General features: G+C 40.5%; 2 protein-coding genes across 3 annotated transcripts; both read left to right on the top strand.

Moving 5' to 3' along the window:
* Nucleotides 1-1,171: 1,171 nt before the first annotated feature.
* Nucleotides 1,172-21,304, top strand: Lactb (lactamase beta). 2 transcript variants are annotated; one of them, XR_010045657.1, is made up of 6 exons: nt 1,172-1,600; nt 2,031-2,097; nt 3,907-4,097; nt 4,485-4,836; nt 7,443-7,604; nt 20,550-20,666. XR_010045657.1 is itself a non-coding variant. In XM_003463586.4 (6 exons), exons 1-6 carry the CDS (start codon nt 1,235-1,237, stop codon nt 21,073-21,075), a joined length of 1,668 nt encoding a protein of 555 aa, XP_003463634.4. In that variant the 5' UTR covers nt 1,176-1,234; the 3' UTR covers nt 21,076-21,304. The 2 variants fall into 2 exon arrangements, 1 of the variants encoding a protein (XP_003463634.4); XM_003463586.4 differs by having other exon boundaries at nt 1,176-1,600; nt 7,439-7,604; nt 20,550-21,304.
* Nucleotides 12,133-15,229, top strand: LOC100718000 (40-kDa huntingtin-associated protein). The gene has a single exon (XM_063243547.1). It carries the CDS (start codon nt 12,137-12,139, stop codon nt 13,424-13,426), a length of 1,290 nt encoding a protein of 429 aa, XP_063099617.1. The 5' UTR covers nt 12,133-12,136; the 3' UTR covers nt 13,427-15,229.
* Nucleotides 21,305-25,264: the final 3,960 nt, after the last annotated feature.

The raw sequence follows: 25,264 nt of genomic DNA, 5'->3' as shown, positions 1-25,264 counted from the left end.
TACTACTCAACTCTAAGGAATGACAAATTTGTGAGACTGGTAGGAAAATGGATGCACCTAGAAAAAAGAATGTTGAGTGAAATGAACCAGACATACAACCTTCAATACCATAGAATAGCTCTCATTTGAGAGAGGCAAACTACAAACAAAGAGAAAAATAAAGGATGCATAGAAAGGGACAAGGGAATGGATCTCTTGCAATAGGCAAGTGGAGCTAAGGCAGGAGGATCGCTGCAAGTATGAGACCAGCCTGGACTACGAAGTGAGCTCAGAGCCAGTCTGAACTGCACAGTGAGACCCTGTCTCAACACCGCCCCCCCCCCATAGGGAAGTGGTCCAAAGGATCAAGGGAGAGGAGTCAGAGGGAGGGAAAGGGGAAATAAGTAGACTACAGATACACCATGTGCAGGAATCTAATGACCTCAGTGAATGTAAACATCGTATGCCACAGCCAGAACTGATTAAAAAAATCAACAAGAATAAAACTTGGGATAGGGAGAATTCGAGGACAGGGAAGGAAAGGCGATTTAAAAAAAAAAAAAGCTGTAGCACAAATATGCACTCACTGCCCAAGATGAGTGTAAACTGTCTACGCTGCTAACATGCACTAATAAAATGTTTTAAAAGTTAAAAGAGGCAGAACATTTCCATCATCACAAGGATCCGTCATGCTGCTCTTTTAAAATTAAATCTGCTTCCCTCTCCCTCTTCTCCTCAACCGAAACCCAACTTCCTATGGGATGCGGTGCGGAGCTAGAGCTCAAAAGTTAGAGCTTAAGAGGAGCTTAGGGAAATGGGAACTGAGTCATAATGGAAGATGGGGAAAAAAATTTTTTTTAAAGCCTGGTATGTGCCAGGGTTCGAGAAACTAAAAATCCAAAAGTGACAGTCTGGTGAGGAACCTGGCCGGCTCGGAGCTGCCCGGCGTTAGGGGGTGCGTACTTTGGGGACAAGCTGGAGTAGGAAGAGCTCCCTCGGGACACGGACTAGGCCTGCTCAGAAGTGACATTTTGTCTGAGAGCAGGCAGAAGAAAAAAATGAAGAGAGAGAAGAGAGGAAAAGAACGAAGGGGGTCAGAAAAGGAAGACAGAAGACGGAGAAAACACAAGCAGAGGAGCCGACGCCCCACGCGGCCTGCGCGCCTGCGTCGGGCACCAACTGCGCATGTCTGCGAGGCCGCCCCCCACTCTCCCGCCTGAGCGAACTCGGCCGCCGCGGACCGAGTGCGGGAGCCATGCAGCGGGTCCTGTCAGGCGCGGCGGCGCGCGTCGCGACCCCCGAGGCCCGGTCCTGGGTCTGCAGGCGGCGCGGAGCCCACCAGCGGGCTGGTCCCGTGTCGCTCGGCCACGGCTGGGTCGGAGGCGGCTTGGGGCTGGGACTGGGGTTGGTGCTCGGGGCGAAGCTGGCGGGCGGGCTGAGGGGCGCCACCCCCGCAATGCCCTCCGGGACCAGCGACCCGGAGCCGGCGCCTCCGGCCGAACCGCTGCTGGACCCGACCCTGTTCCCCACCGCGGGGCCTCCGCAGACCCCCGCGCTGCCCTGCGCCGGGCGCTTCGCCAGAGCCATCGAGAGCAGCCGCGACCTGCTGCACAGAATCAAGGTAGGCGGCGGGGGCGCAGCGCCCCATCCGGGGTACCCCGGAACGCGGCTCCGCGGGGGTCGCTGGGACGGGGCAGAGCCCACCCCACCCCGGTGGTGGCGGGCCGGCTTCCGAGAAGGACTTGGCATGTCCCGACGCCTGGCCACTGTCTCGCCCTGTCGAGGTTGCCCAAGTCGGGGTTGCCCAAGTCCGGGTGAGATCACCTCCTGCCTTGGGCCTGCCGTGACCCGCCAATGTGCGGTGCTCACGCACCGCTCGCGAAGCGCGGCCTGGCGGTCTGGGCGGGCGTGGACCTCGGGATGGGCGTGGTCTCATGAGTGGGCGTGGCAGGTGGGCGGTTCCTGCGATGGCACGGTTCAAAGCTTTTGAAGGCTTGCGGGGTGATTCAACCTGTCTTTGAACTCTCCTTTCTTTTCCCCTTCGATCTTAGGATGAGGTGGGCGCACCCGGCATAGTGGTTGGAGTTTCTGTAGACGGAAGAGAAGTCTGGTCGGAAGGTAGGCTCAAAAAACTGTTAACTTAGTGACTTTAGTGTCGATTGCTAAATAAAATATTGACATTTTGCTGGTTGTAGTGAATCCAATGAACTTGGTACGGTTTACATAAAATGATACATATTGTGGAGACAACGCGTGTATAGAGCGAAGAATTTTATTTTTTAATCACACAAAATCATAACTAATAGAGCTAGCAGTGTGGTTCAATATTAGAGTGTGTGCTTATCATGTTTGAAGCCCTGGGTTCAAACCACAGCATCAAAAATAAATGAATAATTAAAACATAATAAAAGTAATTGGAGTCTTAAAAATGGTTTTCCTCACTTTTCTCATAGGATTGGATTATTAGTCTGAACATTGTCTATAGAATAATCCATTTCACCATCAAATAATATGATGTTGTGTATTGGTAGCCCTTAAAATGGGTAGGTGAAATTTTAGAATTTGTATATTTTTCTTTTCAAATTCTGTTCACGATTGGCTCTTCTATTTTGGAAAAGGCACTCTACTGAATATTAGGGATACACAATAGTCCTTATCCTTAACGAGTTTATGGTTTATTTTATTACCCCTTTTACCAGCCACAGGTATTAAATGGCATATCCATTTTTTGTTGTTTTTTAAATTTTACAATAATTTTATCAAAGCAGTTTGTAACATAAAGCACAGTTTGTAACATAACTTCATTGCACAGAAACGAGTCCAGTTAGTTACCCCAGATTTTTAAGAATCTTTCTTTTAGTAAATGACATTTTAGAGCTCATTTAAAGAAAGTAGCAATTTTAGGGGAATTTGATGGAGGAAGTAGGGCACTTATTTTATAAAAAATCTTATAATCAGTTTAATAACATAAACTATGAGTAAGGGCTTTTGTTTTTTCCTTTTTCTTTTCTTTTCTTTTCTTTTCTTTTTTTTTTTTTTCTTTTTGGGGACAAGGTCTCACTCTGTAGTTCAGGCTGGCCTTGAACTTCCCATGTAGCCCAGGCTGACCTTAGACTCACAGTGGTAGTTCTGCCTCTTGTCTCCCAAGTACTAGGATTTCAGGTGTGTGCCACCACACCCTGCAGGGGCTTTATTTTTCTACAAGTATCTTCAGCATAACATATATTTTCCCCCCAGTTTTAAAAAAGTCATTGTACTCTGTGTCTTTTCAGATTCACGTTCTTTTTTTAAGAGTAGGGAAATTTTGGGGGGAATAGGAAAAGCTCCTGTGAGATAGGGGTGTCCCAAATGGGTTACCTTTAGACTTATGCTCTTATATCTCTTACATTTCCATACTTGTACCCTGTGCAGAACGTGAAAACCAAACAAAACTTTTTCCAAAAGCTTTACAGTGCATAGTTTTTCTTCTGATTTGCAGCCAAATGAAATGGGTGGTTAGCTGGATTTGCAGATCTCTTCATGTTTGTTTTTATTGAGTGACTATATTTTAAGCAATTCAGTGGAAATGCACTCATAAAAGAATGAATACAATCCAAAGAATGATGATGTTTTATTTAAAGGATGTTAATTATTTAAAACGTAGAATAAAGAAATTGTCAAGATAAGCTAAGAAAAATCAGTATCTGAAACAGTGGGAAAAGTGTACATGGTACAGTTTCAGTTTAGTTGTGTGATTAAATTGTTAGACAGTGTTATCAGTGTTGCTGATATTCTCACCTGACATATCCAGTTTCAAGTAACTTGTGGAAATGGGATATCATTTTTTCTTTAGATAAATACAGAGGATCTTTTAGGATAGGATGATTGCAGTTTTGGGGGGCTTGTTTGACCGTGAAACTATTAATAGAGACTTTGTTTCCCGCTAAGGCCTAGGCTATGCAGATATTGAGAACCGTGTGCCTTGTAAGCCAGAGACAGTCATGAGAATTGCCAGCATCAGCAAAAGCCTTACCATGGTTGCTCTTGCCAAACTGTGGGAAGCAGGGAAGCTGGATCTTGATACTCCTGTGCAACATTATGTTCCTGAATTCCCAGAAAAAGAGTATGAGGGTGAAAAGGTAACTCAATTTATTTTACTAGTGCATGATAAATTATGTTAGAACTCTACCTTAATCTTTCATAGGTTCTTTACTTTGACTTCAGTTTTTGTTAATGGATTTTTTAAAATACAGTTGATTGGAGCTGGGGATTTAGCTCAGTGGCATAAGCACCTGCCTTGCAAGCAGGTGGTCGTGAGTTCGATCCCCAGTTCCGATAAATAAATAAAATACAGTTGATAATCTGATGGGTATTTTTCTGAAATATTAGGATAAGGGTCTGTGCATGACATTTTTCAGCCCAGTTCAAAACAGAAAATATTAGTAAGGATTGATTCATTCCAAGGCTATCAACTGGTGATTGTACAGTTTAATACTGTAATTTAATTTTCACGTTTTTACAATTAGGTTTCTGTCACAACAAGATTATTGATTTCCCATTTAAGTGGAATTCGTCATTATGAAAAGGACATGAAAAAGGTGAAAGAAGAGAAGGCATACAAAGCCTTGATTATGACCAGAGGGACACTGGCATCTGACCAAGAAAAAGAATTTAAAGAAAAAGGAAGCAAAAGTAATGAAAAGGAAGACTTCGTGAAAGCCAAGACAGAGCCAGACAGTGAAGCCAGGGGCCGTCATTCAAAACCGGGCAAGAAGAAAAACGATTTTGAACAAGGCGAATTATATTTGAAAGAAAAGTTTGAAAATTCCATTGAATCCTTAAGATTGTTTAAGAATGATCCATTGTTCTTTAAGCCTGGTGAGTATTATTAATACCTTTTCTTAACAAACACCTTATGGAAGTACTGACTTTCTGGAAATCCAAGTTCGGCGTGGTTGTTAATGGTGGTGGGGCCAGTCCAGTGCCTGCGTTTTTGTCCGTGGTGTCTAACAAAGCCCTGCTTTCAGGCACTTGATTGTTTAGATTTATCATCATGGAAAGCCCCCCAGTCACTCAGAGGCTTCTCAGTATCAGGATATTTGTGGAAGCAAGGGGTGGTAGTGTACACCTGTAATTCTAGTTTCCTAGAAGGGTGAGGCAGGACGATGGCACAATTTTGAGGCCAGTTTGGGTAAGTTAGTGAGACTCTGTCTCAAAATAGATAAGATAGAAAGATAGACAGACAGACAGATTACCTCAGTGTCTCCAAGGTTCAATCCCTATTAACCAAAAAAAAAAAAGTAAAAAATACATGTTCATAGAAAATTATAGGAAATTTCAGAAAAATAGTTCTGCAAATAAAATCTGGTCCAAAGTAGAAAGGATAAGTATTGCTAATATACTTCATTCTTTCAAGAAATTAGTGTGAAGCCAGGCATGGTGGCACATGTCTATAATTGAAGCAGTTGGGACGCTGAGGCAGGAGGATCACTATTGAGTTTACCTGGGCTACATAAGCAAGTTCAAGGCCAGCCTGCACTACATAATGAGATCCTATCTCAAAAAAGAAAGAAAGAAAGAGAAATTAGTGTCGACTGAGGATGGGAGCTCATACCTGTAATCCTCAGAATTTGAGAAACAGACAGTAAGATTACGAGTTTAAAGACCAGCCTGGGCTACATTCCAAGTTTAAGGGCAAAACCCTTGAGTAGATTTTAATATAGTTATGGGTTTTTGTCTTTAAAAATAAGGTTTCCACCCATATTTAGCATGGTTCATAAAATCTTAAGGGCCGAAGCCAAAGTGATACAAGATTATATATTTCAAATCATATATATGTATATATTTATATTTCTTTTTTTTTTAATTTTATTTAAGGAGAAAAGATAAAAAAAAACAGTGAAAGGGTACAAGTTATACAGATTTACAGAAAAAAAAATGAACAGTAGGAAATCACTAGTTAATGGATTACATATTGCCATCTTAGAAATAATTGTTCAAGTCACAAAATTAAAGCTTGTAGAGTAGACATTCCAACAATGATACTGCAAACAGTTCTGTTCAATGATCCAATAAAACTCTGTGATATCATTTTCTATCTTATACACTTAAATATACATGCAGTTATATAGTTTAGAGCACTTTCTTTTCCTCTCTTTTGTACAATGACTATTACACATTTTGGGTTTCATTGCTCCCATGGTTCTTATTGCTTTTTTGGAAGAGAGTAAAACCAAATGTGACATAACAGAACAGAATCGGTCAAGTCAAAAGAGTGGACATAATAGATAATGTAAAAACATAATACAAGGTGATCAACAATGGTTACCATAATGCCTCCCGCTATCTCTAATAGAATTGCCTATATCATTAGTTATAATACAGTTGAACAAAACAGTAAAGAACAAAACCGACAAAACCAAAACATTGGAGACATTGTAGGTCTTCAAAAGTAGATAAAAGTCAATGAGAATGGGCGTTATAATGAATCTCATTATCTTCACAGCTGATGCCTAAACTTTCGAACCTGATACTATCCAGCAAAACAGAATAGGGGAACATCAGTCAAAAACAAGATGGTGAGAGGAATACAGGGCTTCAAATCGAGATAATAGAAAGTCAAAGTGGGTTACTATAATATATCCTGCTATTTTTTCCCTTTAATTAAACGGATAAAAATAAAAAAGTAAATAATGGAGTGGAGATTGAGATAAAAGAGGGCATAACAGCGAAACAGCACAGATCAAAACATAACCATTTAAGCAGAATAGTGTTTCACCACCAGATAATCCCGACCCAAAAGTAGTTACCATATTGACTCTTTCCTTGAAATCCTTGAGTACAACTTCGTATACTGTAGCATTAACTATATCAAAACAATGTAAAACCATTTAAGAGAATGACAGTATTACAGAGTATTTAGAATCGACTAACAGAAAATGAACAATGGTTTCTGTATAATCTCCTTGTCTTTAAAAGGTTTTTGCTTATACTATCGTACATAATAAAATCCAATATATTTATATTTCAATGTGTATCTGAAACAAAGTTTTTATGCTCCCATATATTTTATTAAAATCAGAACTCTGATACCTTAAACTATGGTTAGTAGATAGTTGAAAACAACACAATTTACTAAAGAATTTATTTTCCTTCCCCTTGTCAGTTTGAAGGAATTTTGTTTCATTTTGAGGTAGGATTATTTGTTTATATTTTTATCAAAGAAAGGAATATATCCATGTGAATTTTTAAGTAGATACACTTTTTTTCTTGGGGAAATGGAACAAGCAAGACCATTACAGAGTTAACTATTTTTGTTGATGTATCATTTGTGATCTTTTTCTAAATGCTGAAGTAAAATATTTGAGCTTTCAGAGTATATCTATTTTTAGTGAGAAAATAGTTCTCGCTTTTTTCTTTGTTTTCACTTTTTGAATAATAGTCATTTTCTTTTTGTTCCTCCTTGCAATGATGTCTCAAGGTAGTCAGTTTCTGTATTCAACTTTTGGCTACACCCTCCTGGCAGCCATAGTGGAAAGAGCATCAGGATATAAGTATTTGGACTACATGCAGAAAATATTCCATGACTTGGATATGCTGACAACCGTACAGGAGGAAAACGAGCCTGTCATTTACAACAGAGCAAGGTAAGTAAATAACCTCTTGGTATATCTAGCTATATTGCATCTTAATGCTGTTACCAATTAGACATAAACTTTTTCATTTCTCCATTCCAAAACAAATTTGCCACGATTTGTTAATGTCTTACTTTTCTATCTGTAAAATGAGGAAACTGCATGGCAGCCCTCATGTGTAATCCCAGCACTCAGGAGGCAGAGGTAAAAGGATTGTTGCAGGCTTGAGATCAGCCTGGGCTCCATAATGAACTGAAGGCTAACCTAAAGTACATAGCAAAACCTGGCCTCAAAAACAATCAAAACAAATAAGTGAAATACAGTAAAATGAAGGAAATAAAACATGCTTGTAAAGTACCTCATGATGCTTAAGTAAAAGCAATAATAAGCACATAAATAAGCCAAAATCGTACCTGTAATTTATGCTCTAGTCATCTCTTTGCTTACATTTTAGCTGTTTTACTTGTTTGTCTTTTATTGTGTTTATGTGGTTTAATACTTATTTTGAATATGTTGAATATTTATTTTGAAATAATTTCATCATTACAGAAAAGTTGCAAGAATAGTGTAAAGTATTCACATATACCCTTCAACCGAGTTCACCAAGTGTTATTGTTTTACCACGTTTGCATTATCTGTGTTATTTTTTTTTTGAACCATATGGAAATAAGTTCCAGATATACCCTATTTTCTAAAAACAAGGACATTCGAGGAACTGAAACTGACACAGTGGTTTAATCAAATCTACACCATATATTATAGTTTTGCCTGTTGTTCCAATAGTGTTCTTTTTAGAAGTTGGGGTTCAGGGACCAATCTTGGATCCCATTTATATTAAAGTTATCATGTCTCAGAACTCATAAGATAACAGCTTGTCTTGTGATTAATGATGCTATTTTAATGACTTTATTGAATGTACCTGTCAGCTTTCTCCACTGTAGAGTTACTATTTTTCCCTTTGTTATTAACAAGTATATTTTGGGGAGATAGTCTATAAAAATCCAATTTCTCATTGAACTTTCTGCTTGTTTTCACATCCCTTGATGATTCATGACTGAATCACTTATTGCAGTGATGCTTACTAAATGGTGACTTTCTGATGCCATCACTGATTTAACATTTGTTTGTTGGCATCCCATTATAAGAAATTTCTTGACGGGGCATGGTGGCATTTGCCTGTAATCCCGGCACTCACAAGGCTGAGCCAAGAGGATTGTTAGGAGTTTGAGGCCATTCTGGGCTACATAGCAAATTCAAAGCCAGCCTGCATTGCAGTGAGACCCTGTCCCAAAACAAAACAAAACACACAAAAAAGTTCTATGCCTTCTCCTTTATTGACTTACACTACTGTGTACTTTTGGATTTATATTGTAGTCAGTGAGTTCAAATCAGTCACAGGCATTATTTAATGTCTTGCGTTGGGAATATTAAGCATATAAAATATTAAAACCATGCAGTGATATACTATGTTGCTTATTTATATTTTGTATATTTTTAATCAAGGAGTTTTATGTATTAATAGTGAACATTTAGATGTCCTTATTTGGTTTACGCAGACCCCTACCACGTCTCATTAATAAGCGTCACATTTATGTTGCATTATGAAAATATAGTAGTCAGTTCTGCCTAACTAAAATAAACATTTGATATATATCTAGGTATAAAGAACTGTTTTACAGAGAGGCATCCTTAGGCACGTTTGGTTTATAAGGATTAAGATTTAAAACTTCAGCTCTTGTGGCACACACCTGTAATCCCAGCACCTGGGAGACGGTGGCGACAGTGTCTCAAATTTGAGGCCAGCCGGGCTAGAGAGCTACATTTTTCTTTTACAACTTTTACATGTTAAATAACTATATTAGAGTTAATTTATGTAAGCTTGACTTGGATATTCAGGCACAATCCTAGGCAAACTGTTTATATAGATTTTAATATAATTTATGGAGAGGATTCAGAACACTTTAATGAATTTTGAACTAGAATTAGAACTTTTATCCTAAGAGGAAAATAGTATGATTTTGGATATTTCATATTTGATACTTTTACTACTGTAATAGAAAAGGATTTAGTCAGAGTTTTGGTCTTTTAATATTTTTAAATTTAGCTTATTGTTTATATTATGGAGTTTTCTATGAAATTATAGTTATATAAATATAGCATCAAAATAACTGAAGCACAGCCCTGAAATGCTAAAATTTTAAATTGATTAAAATAATGTGAACCAGGGGGATTTAGCTCAGCGGCATAAGCGCCTGCCTTGCAAGCAGGCAGTCGTGAGTTCGATCCCTGGTACCGATAAAAATGAAAAACACACACACACACACAAAAAAAATAATGTGAACCAGATACATAGCATTTCTTGTTTAAACTGGTAAACTTTAAAACTACTCATAATAATTCATTTGAATATTAAATTATTAAAAATTGAGCTTATTTTATAACAGGAAGATTTCAACACACCAGAAAATGAAAACAAAAATTGAAGTATTAGCAAATGAAAAAGAATTGTTTTACTTTTTAAATTTATTTGAAATTTTTAATTCAAAAAGTATACGGCAAGGACTTTATGTCTAGTGTTAAACTGACCAGTTTGATTATCCCTTGATTGTTTATGGTTAGATTTATTCAATTTGCTAAATGTTTATGTTCTTTATTCTTTTTCCTTTTATCCTTTTTTCTTCCTAGTATAGTGGTCAGTTACTGAGTTGAAGTCTGTTCAATGGGTTGGATCCCAACAATTCTCTCTCTCTCTTTTTTTTCTTTCTAATAGTGCAAAGCAGAGTAGAAAGTATTAATTTGTATTGTATGTAACCAGGGAAAAGATGAAATGCCCTTTCCTATCAAAAAACCCCAAAACAGATGATAGGGCAAAGGCTAGGCTAATACAGAAAAAGACACCAAAAGATAGTGGAAGAAAATCAAAGGTTACTTCTTAACAGGTAACATTCGTGAGGGCAGCAGTTCAGACCAGCCCGTAGGGACCTGGTTCTTACCTGGTTCTTCTCTGTCCCACCTGGGTGTGAGAAACTCAGTGGCATCCCCACTGGTGTCCCGGCTCCTGAAAAGAGAAGGAGTTGGGAGAGAATGCTCTCAGACCTTAAGATCCAGACTTGAAAGTATTTCACTCTTTTTCTGTTCATCTTCTGGTGACAAAAATTGTAAACATATGATCACACTTAGTGATGAGAAGCTAGGAAAAGTTTTTAGATGAGCAGGCATATACCTTGCTACAGCTCTTTTACTAAGGGAGACGAAAGGAATTGGTGATATGGCTGCCTCCACCAGTATATTATTCTACAGCACCTGCACATTCACATTTGTGTGTTCATTTGGTCCAAATGAGAATGTATTCTGTACTGTGGGTTGAGGTAAAAAAGAAAATGAAAACCATCAGGTAAATATATGAAACTAAAATTTTATCAGAATCTTTACTAGTAATCTGTTAATGGAGCATTGGTAGAGAATTTTGAGAATAATTACTAATAGAAGCTGTACAGTTGAGGTGTTTTGTTTTATTATTTGGTTTTTAGAAAGAATGAATATATCATTTTACATCATCAGCTTATTAAAAAATTAAATGTGCAGTGAAAAGTCAGTCTTACTACCTGAGAGACTTGGAGGGGGCAAAAGAAAGTAGGTTAGTAACAAGCAGTGAATTTTAATTTTTTTTCCAAAAGCCTGTGGTTCTTCACTATTTCATACTGAATGTGTGCAGACGTTTGTGTGTAAAAATAGTCCAGCCAGGCATTACTTTTAGGTCTGTCTTTATATTCTACTGGAAAACATAAGAAAAGACACAAATGTCAGTGTTGAATCTAAAAAGATTGTGTAGTAAAGATGAATACATACATGGACATATTCTGATTTAAAAAGAACTATCTAGGTCTGTACATAAAGGGGAAGAGGCCATTCATACTCCTTGAGCTTTGTTTCTAGCCTGAACACTAAGGTTCAGTCATTTGCTGTCTTCTAATTAGTAAGATGCAAAGTCAACAGGTGGCATATGATGGTGAGTTAATTTCATTTTAGTTCCGTTCTTTGGGGGAAAAAAATCCCCATGAGTTTGTAATGCTGAAGCTTCCTCTCAGCTCTGAGGTTGGTTGGTTGGATTTTTGTTATTGTTTGTTTTGGGTTTTTTTGATAGGATTATTGATAATTCTGACATGATAGCTGATTCATTTTAGGCAGGAAGATCAAAAATTTGAGGTGAGACCACGTATGTTAGCAAAACAATTTTTAAAAAAGCAAGAAAATATCACTGCCTAAGCAAATGTTATGTTTGCTTTGTTTTTATTTTATTTGATACAGTATCTATTTCAAACTCTAATACTTGATTCTGATTTTTTTTGTAATTACTTTAAAAGGGCAATGGGGAGGGGGCGGGGCCGCCTAGAGCAGGCGCAGACTCTGGCGGTCGCGGTGATTGGTTGGCGTGGCGTTGCGTCGCGTCTGTGCCGTTCTGGCCCCAGCGTTATGTGACGTAATGAGACGCACGCTACAGGACGGCACGTCGCGGGGACCCCGAAGTCCTCAGGTCGGGCAGCATGGCGGCCTCGGCCTCCGGTTTGGTGGGTGGGGGCGTTGGGGGCATCGGGGGTGCTGGGAGCACCGGGGGCGTCGGCTCTAGTGGCGCCGTTGGCTCTGGCGGCGCCATCGCAGGCGCCGAGGCCGGGGACTTTCTGGCCCGGTACCGGCTGGTGTCCAACAAGCTGAAGAAGCGGTTTCTGCGGAAGCCCAACGTGGCGGAGGCCAGCGAGCAGTTTGCGCAGCTGGGTCGCGAGCTGCGTGCCCAGGAGTGTCTGCCCTACGCGGCGTGGTGCCAGCTGGCCGTGGCGCGCTGCCAGCAGGCGCTCTTCCACGGGCCTGGCGAGGCGCTGGCGCTCACTGAGGCCGCGCGCCTCTTCCTGAGGCAGGAGTGCGACGCGCGGCAGCGCCTGGGCTGCCCGGCAGCGTATGGTGAACCTCTGCAGGCGGCCGCCAGCGCCCTGGGCGCTGCCGTGCGCCTGCACCTGGAGCTCGGACAGCCAGCTGCGGCCGCCGCCTTGTGTCTCGAGCTGGCCGCCGCCCTGCGTGACCTGGGCCAGCCGGCCACCGCTGCCAGTCACTTCCAGCGTGCAGCCCAGCTGCAGCTGCCCCTGCTACCCCTGGCCGCATTACAGGCGCTCGGTGACGCTGCCTCCTGCCTGCTGCTGGCTCGCGACTACACAGGCGCTCTGGCAATCTTTACACGCATGCAGGGCCTGGCGCTGGAGCATGGTGGCCACCCCGTGCAGCTGCACCCGCAGTCACAGACGCCTCTGCTGCCATTGCATCCAGGGTCCCAGAGCCAGCAACCACCGCAGCTGCCTCCAGGGTCCCAGCCCGGATCTGTCGGTGCCGCGGTCCTGCTCTCCACGAACCCCGCTGGCCCACATGCTACTACTGGTGCAGCAGCTGCTGCTGATGCTGTGGATGCTGTCGCTGTGGCTGCCACCACGCCCTCTCCAACCGCACTGGGCGCCTTTTCCGATGTGCTCATCCGCTGCGAGGTGACCCGAGTGTTGCTCCTCTTGTTGCTACAGCCACCACCTGCGAAGCTGCTGCCCGAGCATGCCCAGACGCTGGAGAAGTATTCCTGGGAAGCTTTCGACAGTCACGGGCAGGAGAGTGGCAGCCAACTTCCTGAGGAGCTCTTTCTGTTGCTACAGTCGTTGGTCATGGCTGCCCACGAGAAGGACACAGAAGCCATCAAGTCACTGCAGGTGGAGATGTGGCCTCTGTTGACTGCTGAGCAGAACCACCTCCTTCATCTCATTCTGCAGGAAACTATCTCTCCCTCAGGACAGGGGGTCTGATAGATCACATTAACAAGACATCTGTCTTGTCTCTCCTTTTTTGCCCAGTACCCAACTTTTGCATGTAAGGGAGAAATAAAAAAAAAAATGTCGGCCCTGGTTCTTTTTCTGTCATTCAGGTTGCCACCTCAGGAATTTAGTTGAGTGAATGACCTCGTTTCTATGACCATGGTGGGGGGGGGTCCCCTCAATTATGATAGAATGAAAGTTGATATAGCCGTCTTCCAAAAACTTAACATTAAAAATGATAATCCTTTCAGTCTTCCTTTCATTGTTCCTTGGTGAGCATCTAGGTTTGCACTGCTGAGTATAAGCTGTGTGATTTCATTGTCACTTTCATTTCTTAGTGCATTTCTGTGTCTTAGTCATCACTGAATTTCTCCTTTGTTTCATTTGCACACACTCATAGAAATTATGTCTTTCTCTTTTTGCTGCAGCCCTAAATTTATGATAAAGCTACTCTGATTTTCCTGACTTGGGGTTGAGATTTACCTTATGTGTAATATGTGACTATCTTGTCAGGAGGCAAGAAGCTGAACTGAGGTGTATTCATTTCATATTTACAGTAACCCTGGCATGCAGGCCTTGCTGGGCAAAGAGTGACCTCAGCAGAAGCTCTTACCAGGCCCTTGCTGGGATTAATGCAAGACAAATATGTCCAACTCATCAGTTCTGGTGGCAGTGTTAACTAGTTGAATAGTTGAATTGGAAGTCACTTTTGGTTCAATTTTGATTCCTTTCTGACAGATACATGTAATCTATATTGCAACTTTTATCCATAAGGGGTCTTGCTGCAACTTTTAGTTAACATAAGTATGTAAAAATCAAAAGTGCAATTTTTTTGTATTGTGGAATCATACCACAGATGCAAGGCAGGATCCTCTTTTCTGTTAAAGCAAAATGTCCTTCTAATGTCAGACACCATGCATATGCTGAAATGTTGCACTGAATTTCATTAATACGTACAAGTAATATATACTGTTTTAAAAAGCAAAAAAAAAAAATTATTTGAAAGGAATTTAAAAGCACTAGCTTTTGAGGGAACTCTGTAAAAACATTCTTTTCAAAGATACATGCCCCAAAAACCTTAAAATAAAATATAGCAACCACATGTTTTCTATCCATTTGTTTTGTGGTAGCATTTTGTACAAAATGAAATGTTTCCAATTGCCTTCCTAGGCGTAATCATAAATCTGTTTTATAATATACACTAACCAAGACTTTATAGAATGATATCCTAAGAAAAAGTATCTTCATATATATATATATATATATATATATGTTTAACATAGTGCTACTTGATGTCTGTCACCCATTTAAAGTATTTTTCCCAGAATATCTCAGACTATATCTTAGATTTGTTGAATCAGCATTTTAGCCATCAGACCACTCTTAGGTATAAGGGAGGCAAAGGAATTTGTGTTTAGCTGAGTACATTGTCCAAAATAAAACAGATTTTCTCAAATGGAAGTGTGGAAACATGGGTTCCTTATGGGGAAAAAAAAGTATCGCTTTTGTATAACAAATATATTCTCTGTAGGCAATTAAATGGTATGTCTTTAAGCAAAAGGATACAGTAGTAAATGTTCTTGCTGCTGAAAAAGTTTGTTGGTAGCAAAATCCCTAGTGCATTAGCCTGTTAGACCTTGTTAAGTATTTTATGTGTGTTGGGCAAACTGCATGAAACAGTACTGTTTTGGGGCAGGGGATGTAGCTTAGTGGTAGAGTCCCACAAAAGAAAAAAATCTGTTTATAATTCGATGCACTAAAATGAAATAAATGGATGTTTTCTGATGTATTACAGATATGGCCTTTACCTTCTATTTATTTCTTAGTGTCTTTCAGAATTAAGCATTGTTCCTTATGAAGCTTTTTTATGCGTTTATATTATATTAAATATTGAGTACAGTTATCCAAGTATTGTAATCCCTTTTCTAGTCTTCCTCACAGTCCAAAAAATTATATTTACAATCCCACTGCGATGTTACTGGAATCCTAGCAAGTTAATTTCAGTCTACCACCTCCAATGCAACCCACGGTGAGAGTAAAGACACCAAGACATGTTCCAAGTTAAGGACAGCCAAGGAAGGGGTCCTAAGTCCCATCCCCGTGAGGACAGACAAAGGCCCTGATCCTAGACCTCTCCCAGAATATATTATCTTGTGAAGAAGGGGGATAGCTTGAGGATGAATGACAGTGAGGATGGCGCCAATTATGTAACTTGAGCTGGCTAGCCAGTTAGGGAGAAAAGCATCTTTGCAAAATGCAGAGATAAGGATATGCAGAAGGATCAATTTGCATTATTCAATTAAGGTAGCAACTGAATTGTTTAAGGAGGCTGTTGCTTTGGTTTCTGATATGTAAACTTTTGTGCTCTGGGGAGTCATACCCTTTTTATCTTGAGGCTCATACCTAGTTGACATTCCCAGTTGACTGGCTGTACCATCCTTCTGTGATTATATATTTAGAGAGAGCACTATGTGAGGAAACAGGAGACTGCCTGATGGCTTTAGAGATTACATGCCAGTACCTCACTAGCCTTATTTGCAATGCTTAGAGCCAATTGAAGAGAGAAGAAAATACCATAGTCAGCTCTACATATCAGCATAAACAAATAAATCTCCATAAAATCAAAGTTGCAACAATTGTTCTGCATTCAAGAGGAGTCACTCAAGTTGTCTCCCACACTTTTAGGTCAGAGATACTGTATTTATGGTTCAGCTTAAGTATTAATAATTAAATGTTAAAGTGGGATTGGGTTTTACAATAGGCATTTTATGATTAGGCAATATGGTGCCCATTTATAATCCTAGTACTAGGGAGGCTGAGGCAGGAGGGTCATGGTAAGTTTAGGCTGGCCTAAGGTACAGACTGAGTTTAAAGCCAGCCTGAGCTGTCTACTAAGACCCTGTCTCAAAGGAAAAAAGGAAAAAAAAAAAAAAAAAGCTATATTGTCCAGGTGTTTGGGATTTTTTAGGATTGGGGATTGAACCTAGAGCCTCACTGGTGATAGGCAAGTGCTTTGCCACTGAGCTGTATTCCTGGCGTCTTACAATATACATGTTAAATTCAGAGTTTTAGAACTTTTTGTGACAGTAAGGTATAAAGTGATAATATACTTGTTTGTAAAGACATTTAAGAAGAATTTTTAAAATAAAAGTGTTTTGAATGTCCACATTTATAGATGTAAAGGTCTATGGTTGTATAACAATCTCAAGGAAAATCTGGAGATTTCAAGATAAACAGGAAGAGGCTGTCATCTGGAGTCACTCTGTCAGTTCTTCAGTTACACAGACAACTTAGTACCTACTCAGGAACTGTGTGTGTGTTCCACGGTGTTAAACAGAAGTTGCCTGGGAGTTTGCAATTGCAAAGTTTGCAAAGTTTATATTATTCAGCCAAACAAAATTATTTTCATGAAAAGCTACTGATTAGTTTTCTACCTAAAGGAACAAGATTGAAGTCTAGAATTTGTCTGAAGTTTAGATTTCTAAGAGTCAAGGATCCTCCATATTTTTATATTTAAGGGAGGAATATCGGGCTGAGCATTTAGTTCAGTGGCATAAGCACCTACCTGGCAAGTGCAAGGTCGTGAGTTCAGTCCTTGGTACCAAAAAATAAAAATAAAAAGCATAAAGGAGTGTTGAAGGGCCCTAATACCTAGCCTTAATTCAAGTGGTTGAAATGCTTTACTGTTAATTACATAAAGGTGGTTATCCAAAAATACTGGCTTTCTGCTTTACACAAGCTTGACCATCACTCTAAAAAATATATATGTCAGTCAGAACACATTTCTAATGTGTATGTTCTTTGAGATTTAATTTTTTCTTGATTGGTGGCATAGGTGGTAGTTAGAAAGTAATGAGAGCATAAAATACATATGGGAGGGACCATAGGAATAGAAGGAAGGAAGAAGGGCAAGACAGAGTAGAGGATTTAACATATTGCACGCAAGAGTTGAGGGTAGGGAAGCCCTCCATGGTGTTTATTACGAGGAGAAAAGAAATATGACAGGAAGGGTTGGAAGAGATTTAGTTTTAGATGTTAAGTTTTACACGAGAAGCCCATTTGTTCAGTCAGGTGTTCTCAAAGTATACTAAGATCCCTTTTAGGCTTCTTCTTTCTAATCTTCAGGCACACAGCTGTAGCTGCCCCTTTTCTAACTGCCTCGCCCAGTCTTATGACTCACACTTCTAGGAGACATGTAAGAATTTTGGAAGGAGGCATTTTTCAAACTGTATATGCCGCAGTCCATCAAAAATTGTGAGTTTTGACGGGAGAGTATAATTTGGAGAGGGAAAAGACACATGATTCAGATAAATATAAATTCATTCCTCCCTCAAACCAAAGTAGAAAACAGCAAAGGTTACTAGAAAATGCAGTCATCAGTTTGAAGTTGCAGAGGCAGATTTGTAGATCTCTCTGTGGAAGAGAAGACCTGGTGTGACTGGACCACTGTTCACAGGACTGGTAGAGAATGGTACGGTTGAGGTCCGGAGAGGGAGCCGGAAGAACCCCATGCCTGCAAGGAAGTGTCAGTCTCAGTGCTACAGAACTGAAGTTAGGTGAAGACTGCAAGGAAGGAACTGAAAGATCCCTAAGGCTAGGCGTGACGGCACCGCACTAGGTGTGGTAGCTGAGGCAGGAAGGCTGGCATGAGTTCAAGCCCAACCTCAGCCACATAGTCAACCCTGTCTCAGAAAAACGAGAATGAAGAGAAAGGATGTGTGCCCAAAAAAAAAAAAAAAAAAAAAGAATGTGGACTGTTCACGTAGTTCAGCAGTGGTGAGAAAGGGAGACCTTCCTCTCTTGGAAGATAGGAGCATTCTGCAAGCTCAGTGGAGTCCAAGGTCTCAGCATTGTACGGAAGATCCTTTGTCCTTATCCCATGCCTGCTCCTCTCTTATTGCCTTTAGCCACTTGCTGTCTCAAGATCTGTGTTTCAGCCACCCCAGTTCCTGGCTCCTGAGCCTGCATTGCTGAGGCTCCCCTTTCAGCAGTGTCCATGTCCCCAGTGCTGGGCTTCTCATAGCGCTCCAAGGAGTTGCCCCACAGCCTGTTGCCAGAAAGGTGACCCAGAGCCCAGCTTGTTAAAAATGCAGAATTGGGACCTATTAAAGCAGAACCAGCATTTTAACAAAATCCCCAGATTATATGGTGCTTTGAAATTGTAGGTTGTCATCAGGACCATTCACTCCTGGAGAGTAGCAGCAGTGTGGGCTTTTTTGTCTCTCCCTTACCTTGTTATGTGCTGGCCAGCAGTGACATTTCTGTGTATTCTGTGTGTTTAATGAGCACTAAAGGGGAAGTATTGTTCTAAGCAGAGGATTCAATAAACAGCACAGGTTTCTGCCCTTAGGTTCATTACACACTATGGGAAGAGAGGGCCCAACATACAAACAAAGGAGAATGTCAGATACTGACGGGAAGAAAATAAAACAGTGAGATGGGCTACAAAGTTACAGGGAGAGCCCATAGGGGATCTATTTAAAATACATTAGTTTTAGGCAGTGGTATTGAGCCACGAATCCCAAGTATAACTAGCTTGTCTTTGCAAATAGAAATAAATATACACAAGTCTGGTACAAAAAAGAACAAGGCAAGATTTTGTGAGATCAAAGAGGCAAACAGGAGCTAAATCATGTTGCTATAGACCCACTGGTCTTCAATTTAACAAATATTTCATAACATCTTTAATATACCTCATTGAAAGTCATAACTAATAAAACCACATGCAATGCTTTAATTGCAGTGTAAATAAGAAATGAGAGGAACGTAATTTGTAATAAAATATATTATTTCAGTATGCAAAGTGCTTTATACATATATCCAAACTCTGAAAAGTACTTTAATTCATATTTTACAAATTAGGATGCTGAAACAGAGAGGGAATGAAAATTGCAGACTTAATAAAGGGCTTAAATCCAACTCTGCCATTTAAAGTTTATCACCCTATAAAAATAGGAATTTATCATAGTACCTACATTATAACATTGTTACAAAAACATTTATAATAGCACCTACCTTAAAATATTGCAAAACCAAATTAGCTCATATTTACATACTTCTTAGAACAATACATGGCATACATTAACCAAATAATGTATTGCTAATGGGATTCAGACTATTTGTTAGCTCCAGCCTCTCACCACACAGATGAAATACCATGACACATCACAGTACATGATATTTGTGTGGGATTTTTATCCAAGAAATCTAATGCTTGCTTCTAAACTTCTCAGTATGCATGCTTTTTTAGTTGGGGGATTCATTTTGGTACATGATTCAACTCTAACCCCAAGAACTGGGACTATCTACTAAATAATAATGTGTTGCTCCATATGCCCAGGGCAAATAAACTATGCAATGTTAATTGGTATTTTTTCACTTTTATTTAGTTTAAATTATTTATTTATTGGGTTTTTGAGACAGAGTCTCATTATGTAGTTCAAGTTAGCCTTGAACTCACTATGTGGTCCAGACTGATCTCCAACTCCTGATGATCCTCTTGTCTCAGCCTCCCAAGTGCTAGGATTACACGTGTGTACCACTATACCTGGCTTTAATCAACACACTTTTTAAGGTATTAAAAATTTTATGACAATACAGGCAAGTAATTGTAATAGAAAACAAATAACTTCCTATGCTTTAATTTACAAGATTGTTAGTTACCTATGTGTCACTCATTACTGAATCATACTAAAAATTAGTTGTTGTTTATAGTTAATTCGAGCTGGGAGTGGTAGTGTACACTTGCAATCCCAGTACTCGGGGGCTCAGGCAGGAGGATTGCCATGAGTTCAAGGCCAGCCTGGGCTACACAGTGAGTTCATGGTCTGTCTGAATGACAGTGAGACCCTGTCTCAAAAATTAATTGATCTTTTCGTTTTTAAATTTTATTTATTTTGATAGCGGGGCTCAAAGTCACAACCTTGTGCTTACACTGCTGAGCTAAATCTCTGGTCCTAATTAATTTTTTTTCTAATTAATTTTTTAAAATTTGTAGTTTACATGTGATCTCTGAATTAAAATACTGTGTCATGTATATTTTCCTATTCATTAACATATGGAAAGTCAATAATAGATTATTAAATTTTTAATGACCATTCTTATTTCATTTTAGATTTTATGTTTACAATAAAAAGAAACGCCTCGTGAACACACCGTATGTGGATAACTCCTATAAATGGGCTGGTGGTGGCTTTCTGTCAACAGTGGGTGATCTTCTGAAATTTGGAAATGCAATGCTGTACAGTTACCAAGCTGGGCTGTTTAAGAACTCACATGAAGATCTTTTACCTGGATATCTCAAGCCGGAAACCATGGTTATGATGTGGACACCTGTCCCTAACACAGAAATGTCTTGGGATAAAGACGGTAAATATGCAATGGCATGGGGGGTGGTGGAAAAGAAGCAGACGCATGGTTCTTGTAGGAAGCAGCGGCATTATGCTTCCCATACTGGGGGTGCGGTGGGTGCCAGTAGTGTCCTGCTGGTCCTTCCTGAAGAACTGGATGCAGAGGCCATAAATAACAAGGTTCCCCCAAGAGGAGTGATTGTTTCTATTATCTGCAACATGCAGTCTGTTGGCCTCAACAGCACCGCTTTAAAGATTGCCCTGGAATTTGATAAAGACAGGTCAGACTAACATCTGACACAGTAAACACTTTGAAATATTATACTTCCAAAATAATTGAGCTCTTTAAGAATGAATTTACAATAGAGTATAATGAATGCAGAAAATTATGTACCTCTACTTGCTTAATTTTGTAACTGTCTTTTGTTGTAGAATTGGTTCTTTATACTCAGGGAGGTTGCTCTTGTTTCTACTTTTTGGAAAAAGTGTTAATTCTTGAAATAAAATATTCTGATAAAAATGGGTACTTTTTTAGATGTGTAATAGGCTGGGGATTTAGCTCAGCGGCATAAGTACTTGCCTTGCAAGCAGGCAGTCGTGAGTTCGATCCCCGGTACCAATAAAAACGAAAAAGACAAAAAAAAAAAAAAGAGAAAAATATTCTGTAGAAACCTTCAAATATTGACCTTTTAGCATAATAGCAGAATTAAGATTATGAGAGATGGCTGGATGGGGTGGGGCATGCCAGTAATCCTAGGAAGGCTGCGGCAGGGGGACTGAAAAGTTCTGGTCCTGTCTTGGAGACTTAACAAGACCTTGTCTCCAAAAACAAAAGGTTGGGGACATAGCTCAGTGGTAAAAAAATGCCTGGCTCAATCCCCAGTACCCCCACAGATTTTTGCTCAGTGAGAAATGGTACTTTAGTTATCTGTTGCAGCTTAAATGAACAGATACTGTTCATCTCCCATTTTCTAAGGTTTGGGAACTGGGGAGCAGTGCGGTTGGGTGCCCGTGGTGTGGTCTGTGAGAAGCTTGCAAACAGGGCACTACAGCCATCTTAAGGCTCCTCTGGGACTGGGGGAAGGCTTCCAAGATGGGTGCTCATGTGCCTGGAATCGGTCCCATGGCTGATGATAACAGGCAGCCTCAGTCTGTCACTACACAGGCCTCTCTGTAGGGCTGCTTGAGTATCTTAATGGCAGGACAGCTGTCATCCCTCAAAGCAGATGACAGAGGGGCAGTGCATGAGCAAGCGTGAGTGTAGCAGGCAGAACTAAATGTATTTACAAGGTAGCCTCAGAATTTACATGGGATGTAACAGAGTGCTAGAGGGACCCCCCTCTTGGATAGTTCTGGTGGTGGTCCGTAAAGCCAGTCATTCAAGACCTATTTGCTTCCTACAGGTACAATGTACAGTAGCAAAACAAATGCCGCATAATTTCTTAGACCCTGCTGTTAAAAAGTGCAGGATGGAAGACACATAAGAGTTCATAGCAATTCTAAAATCCAATGAGATGTAAGCTCCTTGATTAGTACTTAAGTCTTGTGAATAATTCTTGGCCCTTGGCTGTATTCTCTGGACACTTGGCTTTGCCCTCTGTGTTATTCTTCGTCCCTGAAAGGTAGTATGTGTTTCTAGCCGAGTGGTGTTTTGCAGCCTGTTTCCTGTTTCTGGGAATCTGGGGATGCAAAGGCCTCTTTGTACCTTGTCCTTTCAGTCTCGTTAGCAGTGTTTATGTCAACATGGTCTTTAAAAATGTGACTATCATGGAAATCTCATTGACAGTCATGCCAGTAGACCACAACTATATCTCAAATCCCATTCAAAATGAATCGCTCTCTAACTTGCTGTTAATTGGACCATGTTTTTCTGGAAGTGCCCTAGATTTTATATTTGCCTTGAAGCAATTTCTTAATTATAACATTGTTTGTCTTCTGAAGATCTGAGAATTTTAAAAAGCGATCGTTGGAGGCTGAGGGTTTAGCTCAGCAAGCACCTACCTGGCAAGTGCAAGTTCATGAGTTTGATCCCTGGTACCAAAAAAAAAACAAGTGATTATTGATTCTCTAGTTCGTAGATCTTCTTTTATCGTATTCTCTCTATTACATATTACTTTAAGGAGCAAGAAGAATCCAGGAGGCACATTTAGCACTAAACCTGGAAATCCCCTAGCTTTCCCCAGTTCTTGAGGCACATTTTCTATTTTCTATACTAGAAGCAACAGTGTTACTAAACTTTGTGCCACTACTAACATGAATCCCTTTCCTCCAGTTTCCCAAGAGTTTCCTTAGTTTCCTGGAGTCCATGTGTATAGCATCTTCAGAGACCGTCTAACTTCATAAAAAGTTTTCCTCCAGGTCCCTCAGGTTTTCACCAGCCTCCACTGCCCTGCCCATATCCGTGGATGTGTCATCTAATTCACAGTTCACAGTTCACAAAGGGCTACTTATCTACAGTAAGTAGCTCTTTAAAGTTTAAAGTGTACAAGAGTTTTTGTAGTACTGTATATTCGCAAGATTTTATACTCATTACCATTATCTAATTTTGGAACATTTTCACCCTTGAAATAAAAACCTTATTAGTGTTTGCCCCCCATTTTCTCCTTCCAGCCACTGGCAACCAAACAGTTGACTTTCCATCTCTTTAAATGTGCCTATTTTGAATGTTTTGTTCAAATGAAGTCATTTTATATCTGGGTATTTTGCTTTAGTATAGTACATATTAATTAGTGATAGGTGCAGAGAATTATCCCAAAAGTTATCTCTCAGTTTCTGTGTCTCAGATACTCAGGAGCAACCTGGTTGCATGGTTGTAGCTCAGAGTTTCTTGGAAGGCTGTGGACAAGATGTCAGAAGGAGCTCATTTATCTGAAGGTCTAGCAGGTGAAGGATGTGATCGCATGATGACCCATTCATGCCAGAGGCCTCTGTTTTTGATGGACTTTGGCAAGAGAGAATGGTTTCCCACCACATGGGCCTCTCCATAGGCCAGCTCAGCAATGCTGTGGCTTCCCTCAGAGTGAATGATTTGAAGAGAGAACCAGGCAAGAGCCACATGTTCTTTAAAATCTACCCTTTGGAGTCACATGCCATCACATGTGTCAGATTCCATTGGTCATACAGACCAGTGCTGATGCAGTGCGGGAGAGGACTTTACAGAAGCTTGAGTACCAGGGGTTGGGCCTCACTGGGCAACATCTTGGGGACTGGCTCTGCAGATGGTTTATTATAGGGTCAGTGTTAGAGATTTTGTTGTAGCAGCCATCCGTGGTATACGCTGGAGATTGTTGGTGCTCCACTGAAGTTAGGAAAACTCCAGGAGTCAAAGCTTTTGTGTACTCTAATGTAGTTCTGTGCCCTATATCTGCCTCTTTACTTTCCATTTTATGAAAGTAAAGGATGTCTCTGGGTTGACTGAACTGTAAAGAAAGCAGCCCCTGGAAGTGTATCCATTTCACCCGGTTTCTTTCTGGCTTGTCCTGATCTCTAGGTCTCATAGTTACGGTTTTCATATTTTTCAGCACATACCCTCTTTGACAAATGTAAAGATGCCACGTCATCCTTTAATACGATTTTAAAATTTAAACATGCATTGGATATTGTGATTAAAAGCAAATCAAATTAGTGTACTTTTTAAAGTTTGCCATATAAAATGATGAAACTTTTTAATCTGACCATGAGATGACAATGTAAGGAAGTGGTTGAGCCTTTGCACGCAGAGGCCTGGGGTGGCAGAATAGCTGCTATTTAAACGGGAAAGGAGGAGGAAAGAGGAGGATCACCAGGAGGTGGTCACCAGGGAGAAGCACAGTGGAGCCCAGCCAGGATCAGGAGGATCCACAGAGTAAGAAAAGCCCTGTGAATTTAGGCTCATTTTTGTTAAGATTTTGTAGGATTCTTGTTGAAGTTCTGGGAACTATGAACCTTCTCAAAATGAGGTAACACAATCACTGGGGGTTCACACGAACCCCACCACCACTAAGGATTTGCCTTTGATATTTTTATTGTGCCTTGTTTCCTTTCCTAGTTCTATCAGAAATAGTAATGATCAAGTTCTACATCTCCCGAAGTGATATCTCTCATAGGTGACTGACCCTTAATATTAGGGAAAAAACCCAGGGTTTTTTGTGGTTTGGAGTGGTTTTTGTTTTGTTTTCTGTCACCAAAACCCACAGTCTGTTAAGAGGCTCATTAACTACAAATGATTTGCTTTACTCTGTCAGATATTTCACATTTGTCTTGTGAAATGTTATGTGCACAAAAGAGTCACATGACAAATACCCATTTCCCAATATCTGCCCCCTCCCCACGCAGGGATTAAACCCAGGGCCTTTGAAAATGTTCCTTCCCTCCCTCCCCCCACCCCGGCTTTCTTTTTTGAGACTTGCTCTCACTACACTGCCCGGGCTGATGTCAGACTTGCATTCCTCCTGTCCTTCCTTCCCAGAATGCTTGGATTACAGGCATGCACCACTGCGCC

Source organism: Cavia porcellus, unplaced genomic scaffold (assembly GCF_034190915.1).
Source record: "Cavia porcellus strain 051 isolate PalLab524CR breed Dunkin Hartley unplaced genomic scaffold, mCavPor4.1 scaffold_38, whole genome shotgun sequence".
NCBI lineage: Eukaryota > Metazoa > Chordata > Mammalia > Rodentia > Caviidae > Cavia > Cavia porcellus.
Note: the sequence above shows the minus strand (reverse complement) of the source record. Positions and strands in the feature narration are given on the sequence as shown.